Source organism: Amphiura filiformis, chromosome 13, assembly GCF_039555335.1.
Source record: "Amphiura filiformis chromosome 13, Afil_fr2py, whole genome shotgun sequence".
NCBI classification, from domain to species: domain Eukaryota; kingdom Metazoa; phylum Echinodermata; class Ophiuroidea; order Amphilepidida; family Amphiuridae; genus Amphiura; species Amphiura filiformis.
The window spans coordinates 24,537,837-24,555,438 of record NC_092640.1 but is presented as its reverse complement, the minus strand read 5'-3'; the positions used below and the strand labels follow the sequence as shown (position 1 = coordinate 24,555,438).

Below are 17,602 nucleotides of genomic sequence, written 5' to 3'. Positions count from 1 at the left end.
CTCAAACCTGGGCCACAGGGAGATCTGCATGAGAAAAGTCCAAATATGTTATCTGATAAATCTAACTTCTCAAGTGATGGTATCAAACAAAGCTGATCATGTGTGATATCACCCCGTATATCATTGTGAGCCAGGTCCAAAACCTTCAGAGAATTGTATTTGCTGAATATACCTAGTGCATTCGATGTAAAAGCATTGAAATTTAAATTGTTTAAATGTAATTCTTGCAATTGTATTAAACCATTGAAGGCGTGCACTGAGAAACGTTTCATTATTTCAGGACTGTCATTTTCACTTGTTATGTGTAGTATCTGAAGCTTAGGAAACCATGTGAAAGGTGAACCCTCAATCCAGAATTCTTCAGCAATGATCTCAAGTACAGCTAAGGTTGCATTCCACTTTGACACGCATTCAAATGTTGTGGAGTTTAAGATGACAGCATTAAAGAATGAAAGAGATAAATCTTGAAGTGGTGAATTCAGTGAGTTTAAATCCTGTATGACTGCATTGTTATCATCTGCATACAGGGCTGTATAATATAGAGTAAAGTTTGTGAGGTAATGCAGGTACTTGTACTTGTCTGGAGAGTGAACCACTTTTGTTGTGTAGACTATGATGTGTTTCAGAGGAATTTGCTCAAAGCATTTAACAGTTATGTTCTGATCAATTTTAACACTTGTCATTTTTAATGAATGCATTGAGATAAGCGAGCAAAAGCAAAAATCAGTACAGAAGGCATCCACGTCCAGGTTTTCTAATTTGGTAAGTCCAGTGAAGAACTCTTTGGTGTCACTACAATCGGAAAATGCATCTATTCTCACTGTAAGACTCTGCAGAGATGAGAGGCAAATAAAAGGAGTTCTTGTCACATTGGGTGAGATAATAGTAATATCAATATCAAGAACCTTCAGGCTTGTCAATGATGTAAATGATGTAGCAGTGAGATTGGCGATTAGATTGCCTCCAAGATCAAGGGTTTGTAGTGATAAAAGGTCTCTAAATGAGGTACCTGACAAATATTTTAATTTATTCATAGACAGGTCAAGCACTAAGAGTTGGTTTAGTCCTTTGAAGCCATTGTCATAAAGAGATGCGATTTTGTTTGAAGACAAGTCCAAATCAAGCAAGTTGTAGAGTCCATTGAAGGCGTCATCAGGGATTAAATTAAGCTGGTTACCTTTTAAAGTAAGCGCTGTCAAAGAATCATCATTTAGTAATGGTGGTATGCACACTAGGTTTCTGGCACTACAATCTAACATTGTAAGGTTGTAGACTTTACAGGCAATACTTCCCGATGGGTAACACAGTGACTGATTGGTTGCTGACATCAGTACTATGGTGTAGCACAACATAACAAAGCTGATGTATTGCAGTAGAATTACAGCCATCTTGAAAGTGATAATTGATGGGAAATTGTAGAGAACCAAATATTATATCTTAGAAAACAAACATATATTTACACAATGTATGAATTGCTTAACTTTCAGGATTAATACAAAACCTGGCACGCCCATTCGCCTTATCATGTGATGTTCTTGGAATTCAGTTTCAGTTGTTTATTTGTGTTTCAGTTCCTCATTGTCAGATTACATGTGTTGTAAACTTACACCAACAAATATTTTTATATAATATATATTGTTTGAGAGTTTGACCTACAAACAGCAAAAGTATTCAGAGTTTTGATTTCCAAATGCACCTTTTTACAGTACTATATTGCATCATTTTGTTGATCTGATATTCTTGTTATATTATTATATTACTACATAATGACAAAACGCAACGTCTCAAGTTTATTTCTTTCAGTTTATTATTATCACAATATTATTCCTTTTATATATATATAAAAAAAAAAAAAACAGAACCAAATATTGTCTGTGATACATAAATTGCACTTTATAACATTATACTATACAATGATATTTAACTGTACACCAATGACTACAGTCTCTCATCTCTAAGAACTCAGTTCATACCAATCATGGCGAACTAAGCATTTGACCTCTTTTAAGGGTACTACACCCACTTATTATATACTCTTTTATCTACAGGTCAAATGTCACAGCAAACTGTGAAATGCATGTCAATGAACTGTGACAGCAAGAATGAGATTGACTTGTAGTTTTGAACCTGGCAAGTGATGCAATCAGTAATATATGCTTCATTATAATAAGCCCAATCAAAAATAAGATATATTCTGCTTAACATTTCTATGAATTTTTACACATCTACAAAAAAAATAAGATTTAAAGTTTTTAAATACAATGGGCAGCGATTTGAAGGCAGCTAGCAAATAAGCAAAGCAAGCACTGCGCTAATAATATTATATCATTATGTTGCATTATTACCAGCAGATCTCCAACTCAAAGAGAGCCCCATGCTTAACACTGTGGAAAATCTTCACTTGTCACTCAGGCGACCAATTAGTTTTCCCCAAAGAAATTAAACATTCATTCATTCATTCAGGGAGATCTCCAACTCAAAGAGAGCTCCATGCATAACACTGTGGAAAATCTGCCATCTTCACTTGTCACTCAGACGACCAATTAGTTTCCCCAAAGAAATTAAACATTCATTCATTCATTCATTCAGGGAGATCTCCAACTCAAAGAGAGCTCCATGTATAACACTGTGGACAATCTACCATCTTGACTTGTCACTCATGAGGACCAAATGGTTTTCCCCAAAGAAATTAAACATTCATTCATTCAGGAAGATCTCCAACTCAAAGAGAGCTCCATGCATAACACTGTGGAAAATCTGCCATCTTGACTTGTCACTCATGAGGACCAAATAGTTTTATCCACAGAAATTACACAGGAAGATCTCCAACTCCAAGACGGCTCCATGCAATAGTGCTGTGGGAAATCCACCATCTTAACTTGTCAGTCATGAAGACCAAATAGTCAACAGAGCTCGGTGTCTTTTGGGTTTAACGCATTTTGGGATCCAGTCAGAGGACAAAACAGAGAGTACGTCCAAAGCTGCCTAAAATCACTGTCCTAAACCTTTTGCACATACAAAAGTGTCAGCACTGAGATCATTCCGATGAGATACAACATTGCTCAATATCTCCATTCAATGGCCCAGGGCTATTCCAGTTGAAATCCATACACCCCTATGGAAGACATGACCTTAATGTAGATTTCAAATAGAGTAACCTATTCAGGTAACCCAATTTGAAATTCACACTCCATTAAGGTCATATCTGGTGTCTGGGGTCATAGGAGGTGTATGTATTTCAACTGGAATATCTCAATTAAAGACCTCAATTCCCATTGTAATGAGATCAAAGCTTTTAATTAGAGTTAATTGGCTCTCAGCTTCAACAGTGTGAATAGTCAACTATGCATTCTACATTGCAGCCAATACATGTGGCACCTTTAACACCATGCTTGCGACTCACTGTAGAAAGAAACCTGTATGATCATACTCGCCCAAATCAGTTCAAGTTAGTGATGATCTAACCACTTTTATCATAATCAATACCGTATTGTTTGTAATAAACGCCTCAGGGGCGTTGCATTTTTCCAAAAGGGGGGCGTTTATTGGAAGTGAATGAAGAAACAACCCCAGCTACAACCAAAACTGGCACACAGGTTTCAAGAGCAGCTTTAAAATCAGTGTGCAACTACCTATAGCAATACTACTTATCACAGAGTAGTGCAAATAACAAAATTAAAAATTGCAACCCCAAATTTTAAATTTCAAGTCTTGTCAGCATTAACATCAGCCATATTGTACCTAAAAATGCCCCAATATGTATTATAGTATCATTAAATAAAGCAACCAGTATGCGCATGAATGTGTATAAATGTAGCAAAATATGAAGGATAGGCCTATATTATTGTGCTTACTGAGCTGGGAAAGGATTTGAATTGGCCAGTATAACACAGCCAAACAACTCCTCCTCCTATAAGTTAGTTACAGAGACAAGTTAAGCTGTGTGTACACCTTACTTTCCTGAAACCCCCACCACAAACTCGCATATCCAGTACCTACGCATTCTGGCCAGGACTCATTTCATATAACTTTTCACCATCTAGCCCATTGGGATTGGCCAGTACTGCTATTATCACTACTATTACTGGATTCAAGGAATACAGATCTGCATGTGGTGTAGGCTGCATTGGGAAATTGCAATTAATCAATAAACTATAGAGATTAGACTTAAAGAGTACCAACTCTGCCATGTTTGTGCATTACTTGAGGGCAAGATAGTATACCTCTGCATTATTTTGCCACGCGCCTGGCAAATTTAGATTTAAAGGATGTGCATGTTTGCGTTCTGTGACTAATGCATTGTGCCAACAGCGTACGCTATGCAACTCTAAGCACTACATGTGCAAACCATTGTAACATTCAAGCTTAAGAATGTAACTATAGCTCAAATTTAAGGCATTTGCCAACAAATACTGGAGGTGCACTATTTTAGTCTCAATGTGTGACAAACCAATGTGGCAGATTTACCATAACATTACATACTGGGCTATTTGGAGTCAGGGCTCCTTAAGTCTAATCTCTTTGCAATAATTGACCTTAATCTTTGTTTTGCCTCAGTGACTATATAAGCAGTTGTGCCACAAGCATTCCTACAAACAGCTTTTGTATGCGTGTGTGTATACGGTCTGTGGGATTAGGTTTTGATAATGCAACCAGTAAAATATGCACCTTTATCACTACCATAGAATTAAAACAAGAGAACCAGGACTCCCTATACTGCAACATGCAATAGCACGGTCAGTTACAGGGATAAAATTGGGGGTATTCAGAAACAAACGAAAATAATTCTGCGTAATAATCACATTGCATCGCTCCTTTGACGCAGTCGGTGCATCGCAGCATGAAGTGTGTCTAGTATCACGCACATGCGCTGATTAATTACGGGTGCATTTCAAGCAAAACATGAATACCCCCAATTTTTGCCCCATGCGTTTATCAAGATGGCGGTTGAGTCCTGGTTCTCTGGTTTCAAGTCTGTGATCACTACCAAACTCAAGTTGAAACAAAGTATAGATAGAAAGAGAGAGAGAGAGAGAGTTTGGCTGCTTGGTAAAAGTGGATAATGCTAAGCTTATTATCAACACCATGATTGGTTACATAATAATTACTAAATAAATATTAAATAAAATGCCCCTGTAGTCTGAAATTACATGAAATAAATAATTCGTACATTGCATTACTTTTTACAAAGCAGTAACCGACTTCCCACATAATATCTGTAAGAGTATATTTCATTTCTTGCTGGGAATCTGATAGACCCAAATGTTTGTGAAATATATTCTCCTGTGATTTTACTCTCAAATCATTAACTTTGCTTGTTAATTTCTTCTTCCTTAAGTTTTATCGCTGATACAATTTATTATCACAAAAATTGCGAAAAATAAAACGCATCAGAAGAACACATTCATACAGCAGCATATGTACCACATTGGCCTCTATCCAGCAACATAACCTTAGCTCATCTCTTTTGATTACACTCAAATACCTCCAGCAGAGGTGTGATATAAAAACAGAGACAAAGGAATGGATGCGGGCCTGAACCAGGACCACATTCTCCTTCAGAAATAATCTTCTTCCATCACATGACTTGGGAGGCGACATTCAGCTACCAGTAACCACCATTGCATCTCAAGTTTGGTAGTGACAGGTGCATATTTCACTGGTTGCAGTCTCAAATTGTGCACATAATCACACAGAGCGTACACGCAGGTGAGGTGTACAAGGGCAATTTGTCAACACACTTGCAATGCAACCGCAAAAATGCACTGACATCACTTCCGTTTTTGAGGTGATCCAAAGAATAGTACCATTTGGTAACTTTTTAACATCATCCACTTTACAGTCAGGTTGCTCTTATAAGAAAAGCCTCCCTGCAAATATTTATATGGTATATATAAAGCCATACAGATCATAGCAATTATTCCAGAAACTCATTAACCAAAATAACTTAGAGCAAGTATTCCAATAAATTCACAACTTCTATATCACAAACAATTCAAAAAATGGTTAAATTTAAAAATAATTTAGATTTTCGCAAAGAGTTTCTTCTCCAAACATAGTATAAATATCTCATTGCAGTAAAATAAACATAACCCAAAACTAGATCCATATACATAATATGCAAGATTTCTGATTTTATAATTATGTACTAACCTTCATTATATTGTACAAAATAGGGCACATGTTTCATAAATATTTTGATGGGGGGAAGCTGATACAGTCCAACCTCTTGGAATAAGCATTGGCCAATATCGTAAGGGTTCGCCTAATGGCGCAATGGGCTCCCATGACATAAGTAGAATTTTAGGCACAACCTAAAAGTGCCCTTGTGTAAAATTCCCACCAGAAAATAAGGACACGTAACCTGAATTCTCGTTGGATTTCAGAGAAGGATAGGAGCTCTCTATTTGCACATGAAATTTACCTCAAGGCTAGGCAAAGGAGCCCAAGTGCGCCATTAGGCAAATCTTTACGGTAGGTGAAGAGAAATTCTGCATTGAATGTCTAAATTGCTCAATTTTGGACAACTAAATATTACTGGTAATAACACTGAAAAATGATATTCATGTGTTATGCAACATTGACTAAATGCTTCATGAAATTAAGGTGTCAACCACATGTTTTCCTACGAAGATCAGATGTCCAGATTAACAGAGATCTGTATAAGAGGTTGGACTGTACTGTCCAATGCAAGTTTTGACAGGCATAGGACAAGCATATATATCTACACAATCAAGCTCCTCAAGTTTGGCCATTCCATACTGAAACACACTCAAGTCCTGGTGGAAATTTACCAGTGCAAACTGCACATGCCAGGATTTTAAATAGTGTGCTGGTTATTTAACATACTAGCAGTATAGAATGGAACAGTAGTTCCCAACAATGGACTAATCAGTAAAATTCCATACACCCCTATGGAAGACATGACCTTAATCTTCCAGGAGTAGAGTGTAGATTTCAAATGGAATCACCCATTCAGGTAACCCCATTTGAAATTCACACACTCTGTGTGGGGAGATTAAGGTCATGTCATCCACAGGGGGTGTATGGATTTTAATTGGAGAATCCCAATCAAGAAAAGCGAGTAAATAACTTGCCATTTGGCTGTGCACAATAAATAAACTCATATCATTGTTATGCAATTGATGTAACTTTGACAATTTGGCAATTAGGATATACAGAACCTTCAACCTTGCTTCTGTCCGAAATGTATACAGCAAAATTGGTCCATTTCTAGAAAAAGAACATTTCCTTGATCACTTATGCCCTATCTTCTAAATCATATCCTTTTTGTTTTTCTACATACAATTCCTTGTTATAGCCCTTTAAAAAAAACCTTATTTTACAATAACTTCTTTTAATACATGTATAAAGCTACCCTGTAAGCCCATAAGGGCCTTCCTTAATAGTAATTGAAATCTGTATAAAGACCCATATTGTATACAAATATACGCCAGAACCAAATGCAACTAATCTGGTAAAATCATGGGTCAAAGGTCACAACGTAGAAATAACATTTGTACTCTTCTTTAAAGACAAAGATGTCAACAGCCAAAGTACCATTTCTAAGCAGTTTGATTCTTTGTCAACCATTAGCCACATCCACTTTAGATCTGATACATGTAGTAACCTCTGAAACTTTCAATACCCATGTCTCACCCAGTTCCACCAGAAAACCCCTTAACCCCTTGTTTAACTTAACATAATATTGAAAGAGAAGATTACATCTTTTAGTTCACACCATACAACTTTACTTTGACATTCTTATTACAAAATTATTTAGCAATTTCAGATCTGATGTATTTTGAGTATCTGTGTTATATCCATATCTTGAGTTGTTTGTACTTTCTGCAATGGACTATTCCATTTAAAATCCACAATATCCCTGTGGAAGATTTTTGTAATATATTTCACAGAGGGAGTATGAATTTCAAATGGAATGAACACATTAGGCAGTTCCATCTGATATTCATACACACTGATTAAGATTCAACATGAATCTTCCACAGAGGGCGAGCAAATGGAGCTGCTAATGTGTTCATTCTATTTTGTAATTCATACTCCTCCTGTGTAAGATATTTTCCAAATCTTTCACAGGGGAATAGCCCAATAAACCAAAATGCAGCCAAAAGGTGTCTTTCCCAGTGGAATTGTCACATACAATATCCCTAACATAAGACTGGGCTATTGAAATCCATACACCTATGGAAGACATGACCTTAATCTTCCACACAGGGAGTGTGAATTTCAAATGGGGTTACCTGAATAGACAACTCCATTTCAAATCTACACCCTCTATGTGGGAGATTCAGGTCATGTCTTCCATAGGGTGTGCATGGATTACATTGCTCAATACATCTCTTAATGTGCACCCACAATACTGCGTTCACCACATATTCCAAATATTGATGCACATTTCACCTTGTGGTGTATTGTATACACACCCCTACGTACCAATTTACATAATTCATACGAATCAAATTTTTGCATTCAAATATTCAAATATTCAATATCATATATTATTTATTACTTTCATATTAACATATTTTTCATTACCATTTATTTTAAAAATTCTCAAGACGATGCCCAACCATAGCAGCATAATTTCGAAAAATAATACACAAGATTACTATTTAAACACACATCAGTTTTTGGACAACATTAAGATAAGTTCACACCCCAATGAAAGCAAATGGAATTAACAAAATACACAACAGATTCTCTTCTACGCATCGACTATGGCCTAAAAAAATCTGTTTTGCCCTTTTTCGACTGACCATAAAATCTAAAAATAGGGTCGTTTTTTTGTTTTCAGATTTGAATTTTCAAATAATGCTATAAAATTCACAAAATGTTTTGCCGGTTTATAATCCATACCACGCAACTCTGATATTAACTGCACAGTGCCAGAAGTGGGTAAGTCCAATAGCTGCCATGTTTAGATGAGTACAATATACTGTGTGTAAATTGCCAAATGTTCACAGAGCAGCTACTGCACTTGCCCACTTCTGGCACTGAGGAGTCGCTATATTAAAATCACAAGCCTGACAAACCTTATAAATCATTGCTTACCATTGTATTTTGTAGTATGCTTGTGTTTTCTAATATTGTATGCAGCAAAATATTTTTTTTAAATAAAATACTAACTGACCAACCCCAAATTTTAAGGGCAATACAAAACTTTTTTAGGCCTAACTATGTTACATCACAGCTGTTGGGTAATAAGCCCGCAAATGTATTTTCACCGATAGGTTTAGACGGTGACCACGAAAGACGGGTAACCCCTAGTAGGTTAAAATGTGTAGTAGTCTGAAACCATTCAGTGGATGAGGCAATTGATCTTTTCGGTTAAACTCCCTATGTCATCATTTGACGTCATGCCGATGCGCATATCGTTTAACGAACTTCGTTGCTGCACATTGCAAGTTGGCATGACGTCAAATGATGACTTAACCGCAAGGAAGTATGGGATTTACCGAAAAAGGTCAATACATAAGTGCAAAGTATAATAGCCTGGTTCAAGATATCGGGCAATAGATAATTCTAAAAATCCGAAAAGCCTTTGCTATGTAACCCTAAAATATCTAACACCGATGGCGTTACGCACATCGTTACTGATGTTCGCATAATTGGGATATACCGAAAAGATAAATTCACTTTGCATTTTACCAGAAGATTTGCAGAACCTGACATATTTTTGTTTCCTGACCTCAAATACCTTAAATTTTCATTTTCTGACTTTTTTACCTTAAACAACAGCTTCAATGTGTAACATAGTCAGACGATGTATTACAGCTACTACAATCTAGATTTGTCCTCGCATGGGCCAGAAATAAAAATGGTGGCCAACTAATGTCACAGCTTTCAACTGACCTTTTTGGTTATTGCCATAAGCATAAGTCTTTGCAAGTAGACCTGAGATGTCGTGATTTGATGTCACGCTGACTTACAATGCGCAGTAATGATGTTCGATAAATGATGTGCGCATCGGCGCAGATCGACGTGACGTCAGATGACGACATCTCAGGTGTACTCGCAAAGGCTTATGGGATTTTCCAAAAAGGTCAATTTGACATAGTATGACACCATTTCTACTGACCTTTATGAGGACACCAATAATCTATGTGTTACTGACAGTGTTGCCAATAAGATGAGCTACTTCAATACTTCTGGCCAAATGAGATAAGGCACCCAATTGGGCTCCATATGATACTCCTATCAACATGTTTATCTCTAAAATTGTTACCAAATATACAGATTATAAACTGCACAATAGCAGTAGTAGTATACAGCAATCATCATATACTAACGATGAAAGTAACAAGCTGGTTTAAATCTATGAATGCGCACAGCTACCTATTGGCTAGATCTAACACACAATATCTCAAATCAGAAAGATTTTTAGTCATCATTGGGCTACCTTTCACTGGTAGTAGCCACGTCATAGGCACATTGGTTGGAAGTACTGGCAACACTGAATCCAAATTCCTTTTAAATTGCTTCAAAGCAGTAATGCATAATCTGGATTATAGGAAATTGCAGATTTGAATTCACAGAATGCTTTTGCAATGGTAATTAACTGGTGATTTTCATAATCATTTCCATGATTATTTCATGATAGTCTAACCAAAATTGATTTGATCACTCAATCGATCTATCAAATGAACAATTGATGAATCCATCAAACAGTTGATTGATCAATCAACTGAACTGATATTCAATCACTTGATCCATCAATCAATAAGTTCACCATCAATCAATTGGTTGATCAATCAATAATCAATCAACTGATCAATTAAGTGACCAATCACTCAATCAATTGTTCAATCAATTAATCAATCAGTTAATCAAGTAATCAACTTATCAATTAAGTGACCAATCGCTCCATCAATTGTTCAACCAATTAATAAATCATTCAATCAATCAATCAATCAATTAATCCATCAAATCCTTGCTAAGCATCCTGGGAACTTGTCTACCTCTCCCATAAGTAAAAGCAATCAGCAGCTATAACACTTTGCCATTACATCTTATTGTAATGTACATTACTGTGTGCAAGAACAGCCCATCAATACTGACGCAGTATCTCAAAAAATACTTTTAACGGGAAAAAGAAGCAAGGATAATCAAATACTCCCTAAAATTGCAACAATCTTAAAATTAAACAGTTCAACCGCTATATCAATAATCATGTATAAATATTCACAACAAAAAATGAGAAACTATACATTGGTCCAAAGTCAATGATACATACAAAATTCTGGACCAAAACACCATTGTTTTCTGATTTTGTGTTCACACATTTGCATCTCCTAACCATGTGACATTTCCATAATAATTCTTTTTTTTGTTGAAAGTACACTTTCCAGACTGTTTTCTTTTCACAAAAATAAACTTTACACTCTTTTAGTTGTTATTGTTTGTTTCATTAATCACACCAACACAAATGAAAATAAAATTAAAGAATTTTTACAACTGGTTTTTTTCCCTTATCACTTACAGCATAACCCAGGTAACAGCACCACATGGTCATCCATTTATCCAATCATAGACATTCTCTCATATTTGTGCTTTACAGCGAGATATGTAAGCCAACCCCTGATTGGTCAGCAATTATGGTTACTAAGCAATTATTTTACTATTTCAGCACTACAAAAAAAATAATCCAGGCAATTTAAACAATATTGCTTTTGAAATTATAACAAAGAAAGAGTTTCATCACAAGAGGTACTCATAATTGAATTTGCTGTTCCAGTTGAAATTCATACACCCCACAATGGAAGACATGACCTTAATCTCACACACAGGGGGGTTTAAGATTTCAAATGGAGTCTCCTATTCAGGTAATCCCATTTGAAACTCACACTCCCTGTATGGAAGATTAAGGTCATGTCTTCCAAAGAGTGTATAGATTTCAACTGGAAAAAGCCCATAGTTTTTTCTATTTGAGAAGTAACAGAAGGGATATATTGGTTTTACAGACACACTTTTAGAGCCTTATCAAAACCATACAGAATTACGAGCCTTGTAAACAAATATTTGTTGGGGGAAAACATACCTATTGGAATATGAAATATTTTCTATGGCAAAAGTACAGATGCTAAAATCACCACAGCTTAATTTCTACCAGATTTGTGATGTCTTATAAGTGCCTCAAACCATCACAAGTCCCTGCAGAATTCCGAGTACCATGCAGGTACACATGTATTTATAACAAAAGTTTAGGGTTGATGGGATTGGACAGCTATTCCTGTAATAAACTTGAGTGCTTCCAGTCTACATCATACTCTATTACTAAATACACTTGGCGTTAAATTAGGAGACTTGTGTTAGATTTGAGGCACTTATAATTAGTTACAAGTTGCACAAACTTTTGACAAGCATTTTCAATTTTTTATAACTCTGCACCGAAAACTGAAAATTATGGAACATGCCCATGATGCTAAGCAAACAGTCTTGTAATACACTTAATGCTTAGAAAAAAGTATTCTTATGTATGGCAATGCCTTATAAAATAATAACCCATATTAAAAAATAAAGTTACAACAACAAAATTGGGCATGAGCACTGATGAATGAAGCCGAGAGTTGGTTGCACATTGAAACATTATACAATATGTACATCTATTTGCATATATGCAAATGAAGTTAAGACACATGCATGCAAGTTGAAATATTATGGAGCACAACATATTTGCACTTTTTGCATATTTTCATTGCCCTTTGTAATGAAAAACTCGAGAGCATACTAAAATTGTAGACTCTGCCCTTCATAGCTGCCATGTGTGAAGTTTAAATTAGCTGACTCTTATCTTTGGAATTTCCCTTTAGATTACAGATTCTGTTGATATGTTCCACACAAGGCAGCCATGCATCTTTACTATTCTACTCTGTATCACTCTTGCAAAGACAACAGACTTATTAACACCCTGTATATCCAGTCCAAACATCCACGTCAAGTGTCCTACAGCAGCAATAAAGCACATCAGATGCGCAGGGTATGGTCATTCCAGGGTGCACTGAGGGCACTTTCACTATCAGTCTCACTTCCCATGGTACAGTTCAATAATCTGCATCATGAAATACTTGCTCCTCAATACACAATCAGTCATTCTACACATGCATGTGCAAGAAATGTGTCCTCTGGGGATAGGCATAATATGTGCAAGATCCTGGTAGATATCAGCCAATAATGATGACACTGCCCAAAGTTCGCCTCTTGGTGGTGCCATTTAGGCAGGGGCAGGTGGCGGTCGTCATGACGATAAGCAATCTTGAATGAGCCTAATCCATTCGTCTGTTGCCGATTTTGTGTCTGCTACAAAATTATATGCTCTCTTGGTCGTCTGCAACTGTTTGTTTTTTGAGAGGGAAAATACACAAAAAAATTACAAAATTTTAAGATATGAGATTCCTAATTAGACACATATCTCTGTGGCTATTCATAAATGTAATGATATTTAGTTGAAATTGTACCAAATTTCATATAAGATATTCAAATCTTAATCCTTCCTAATTCTTTTTACATATAAGATGTCTCATGTTGCAGCTAACAAAATGTCCCAATGGTTCATATCAATTTTATTGCTACTTAAGGTTAGTTTTATTGAGCTTCATAACTACTTAATTGCTGGTCGAAAGTATATAAAAGTAAGACTTAACAAATCCATCTGTGAAGTCTAATGAGCAAAATTGCTCAGTTTGGGAGAAAAAACAAAACAAAACAAAACAAAAAAACACTTTTTTTTTACCCAAATTTTTTGAAAAATTCAATTAAAAAAAAAATTCATTAATTTTTGAAAACTATCTAACTTAAGTGAAAAAGCTGAAAAATCCATAAAAAAGCAGAAAACAGCATAAAAATAAAACAGCTCAAATTGGGCTGAAAATAAAAGAAAACATATAAATTTGAGCAACAAAAAAACACTTAAATAAGTTTCAGGTGTGATACTTACATCAAAGAATGCAAACTTGTCGTAGTTCTTGGGTGCCATTGGCGGCACAGACACCTGCTGTACAGAGACTACCTCTTTGAGGTCTATGAAGCCTTTGCAGTGTTGGTCATTCCTCGTCTCATAATATCGCAGCTGTAAATCAAATTGGACAGAAAGTACCAGAGTAAAATAGATGCAGTGATTAAAAGTACATGTCACATTATAAGTATTGATGTATGATTCTGAAATAGCACTTTTGTATGTAATGTACAGGCTAATTTTTACCCATTTGAGCTATTCCAATTAAAATCCACACTACCCCTGTGGAAGATTTTGGAAATACCTTCCACAGGAGGAGTGCGTTTTTCAATTGTACCAGGGTTAATCATTTTGGAGCCCATACTCCCCCTGTATTATGGCTTTACCTATATCTTCAAAATGAGTATTTCATAATGGAAGTTACCCAATTGTCTATTTTATTCAAAACTCCTACTCCCTCTGTGGAAGACTTTAGCTTAATCTTCCACAGGGGTAGTGTGGATTTCAAATAGAATAGCCAATTTCCATTTGCATTGCGAGATTTATTCTCTGCTAAAATGGTCCATGTGCTCTCTGCTTCTATTCACACAAAAGATGTTATCCCTCCTACCAGACTGGAGAGTCATGGCAGGGTCCTTCGCAATGCAAATCAAATCTCTCAAATGCAAGGACCGATCGTTCCAAAAACAGCACATTTCCATACTTATTGAATAACTAAGTGTCTTTTTGGTGCATTTTCCAAAATTTGTTAAAAAGCACCCTAAAGTTTATTTTATTTTCTGACCCCAAATATGTGACATGATCAAGAGGAATGAGTCGGATGTCTCTAATATTGTTTTTTGAGATATTGGCAAAAACAGTGTTCAAATTCTTTTGTTTTATATTGTTTTCAGCCATTGATAAATTGCTCATAACTTCGTAACCAGATGTCCGATTTTGATGGCATTTGCATCAAAATGTAGCATTCATGTACTGTCAGAAAATGATGTAAAAAACTTCTAATTGAAAATTGCTGACATGTGACTCATTCCTCATGAATGAAATTCCTCACTCTTGACTCATTTGATCATGTTACATATTGTTTTCTCTCTCTGAAAAATTGGGGTAGGTCAGGCTACACCAATCACAATTTGAATAAGCCTAACTATGTCCACTAACCTGATGTTTTTGTGAGTCCAGCACAAACCACCTTTGTTTCCAGCCTTTCAGTCTTGCACCACGCTTGTTGAGATACCCTTCATGCGTCCTAGTCTCTGCTATATTGGCATGGAACTGTTCATATTCAGAAATACCTGAAACGCAATTGATGATGCAAGTTTTGGAAAATGTCAGCAGTTTTGATTGATGTACACCTCCATATATGTAACAAACAACTCTATTAAGCATATTTAGTCCCAAAATATAAATGTTTGAATAATTTACTTACCCAGTTCTAGCATGAATTCAAAAGAAAATCTAGGTTACAATAATTGATCAATAACACTTAAGTATATTAAACAGATGCATAGATTAACATGCAACATATTTTGGCTATACAAAAAAATCATGAAAACTTAACATTCTATCTACAACTATTTAATTTACATTCGCTAAAGAGAATAAACTATTGCATAACATTAAGCAAATCATGCACTTTAGAAGTGAACTAAAAATATATAGAAATAGGAAAATGTAGATAAAGAAAAACAGATTTTGTAGAAAATCTGAAAGTAATATTTAACTTAAAAAATTAAATAAATTTAAGAAATTAGCTTGAAAGTCAGAGGTTGATAGAATGTTTTCCCATAATTCATTTAACGCACATACAAAAATAGGGTCCCTTTAAGGCTAAATTTGTGGTTGATCACTACATTTTTCCCCACTGCCTATCTTTCATGTCATGATCGAGGTGAAAAGTTATAACAGTGGTGGAGCCAAGGGAGCATGGGACAGGAAGCTCCTGAGTGACAGGAATGCCTCCTGGACAACAAAACGACAAACGGAGACATTTTTATCAATTTTGATTCGGATCAGATAAGGCAAAACCAGGCCAAGTCCAAAGCCATCAATATACAACTTGTAGCTTAAAATGGACCATTATTCAAATTTTTGGTAGAAACATTGCAATGCATTGTGGGAAATCATTTTATTTCTTCCGCTGAGATACTCTGTCTAGGATGAAGTGTGAAATCATTCAGCAATATCAGTACTGTGTTATGTTAAAATTGATAACACTGAATATCAGAGTGAAACATTATGTCCTTGTGATTCCAACTGAGGTGCAGCACTGCAACCTATGGTCTTAGCTAGATATATACAAGTACCGGACAAATGAATGAAACAGCCCGTCAAATTTTTGACATAAGTGACTTAAACCAGTTTCTACACCCCTCAGAAGGTTCATTCAGTTTGAATGTGTGTTATTTATCCTTCACATCAATGTGACACAGAGATAAGGTCACAGAACTTTCTCAATTACTATTTTGACAATTTAGCATCTGACAATATCATTAAATTTGCCCGTCTTGGTGACACACCTAGACAGTAAATGAGGGGTGGCTAGCTAAGACACTGTTGCAATCCAATAAATATATGCCATGTTATGTTTCATACATAGACTTTGCATACAATTGGTAGTCCTTGTAGTTTCTAGGCAACTATGTTTCTGCATATTCAGGAGGGCAAATTGTTCAAGTGCACTAATGCCCAACAAAATATGCATGGCATTTTGAGCTTCAGGTATTTTATTCATAAATTCTAAGGGTTCAGAACCTGATGGATCAATTAATTCAATGATATTCAATTAATTCAAATGCTGTTTGCCGCTGAGCAGTGTGGCGCATGCATACTGCAGACAAACGGACACAGTCATGGCTTGTCTGCAGACAAACGGACACAGTCATGGCTTGTCTATGGCTGATGCATCCTGCGGCTTACCGCAGCAGTATGATAGTCTGACAGGGGCATTAAGGGGGTTCGAAACGATGTTTCTGGAAAACAGAAACTGAATTTAGAACCATTTGAATAGATTGAATAAGTTAAGCTAAATACACTGAGCAAAATAGTTTTTGTTTGAAGGAAATCGGACATACGGTTGTCAAGATATACATGATTTTAGTTTCTTTGTATTCTATTGTTTTTGCCAATATATTGATGAAGTTAATGAGGAAAATTGGCATAATGTGCTCATGAATATTCATGTTTGCTAATATTATACCAATATCTTATGAATAAACCTTCATACTACTTTTATTTTATATGATTTTGACATGAAACTTTGCCAATGTGTTTCTATGGCCTAAAACATTAGCATGTGATTTTCCCGCCCATCTAATTTGCATATTTGCATAATTAATTAGCATTATACTTAAAGCTAATTAATTATGCAAATATGCAAATTAGATGGGCAGGAAAATCACATGTTAAAGGTTTAGGTCATAGAGACACATTGGCAAAGTTTCAGGTCAAAATTATTAAAGGTAAAAGTAGTAAGAAGGTTTATTCATAAAATATTGGGAAAATATTGGCAAAAATTATTAATGAGCACATTTTGCCAATTTTCTCATTAACTTCATCAATATATTGGCAAAAACAATAGAATACAAAGAATCTTTCAACAGCAATATCTCAAAAACCGTTTGTCCGATTTGG

The 17,602-nt window shown here is 35.6% G+C and overlaps 1 protein-coding gene across 1 annotated transcript in view; it reads right to left on the bottom strand.

Moving 5' to 3' along the window:
• Positions 1-8,502: 8,502 nt before the first annotated feature.
• Positions 8,503-17,602, bottom strand: part of LOC140168135 (myotubularin-related protein 13-like) — a 161,840-nt gene continuing 152,740 nt past the window's right edge. Inside the window, 3 exon segments of the mRNA XM_072191449.1 lie at positions 8,503-13,351; positions 13,955-14,086; positions 15,131-15,264. Coding sequence (XP_072047550.1) covers positions 13,256-13,351; positions 13,955-14,086; positions 15,131-15,264 — 362 coding nt within the window. The 3' untranslated portion in view covers positions 8,503-13,255.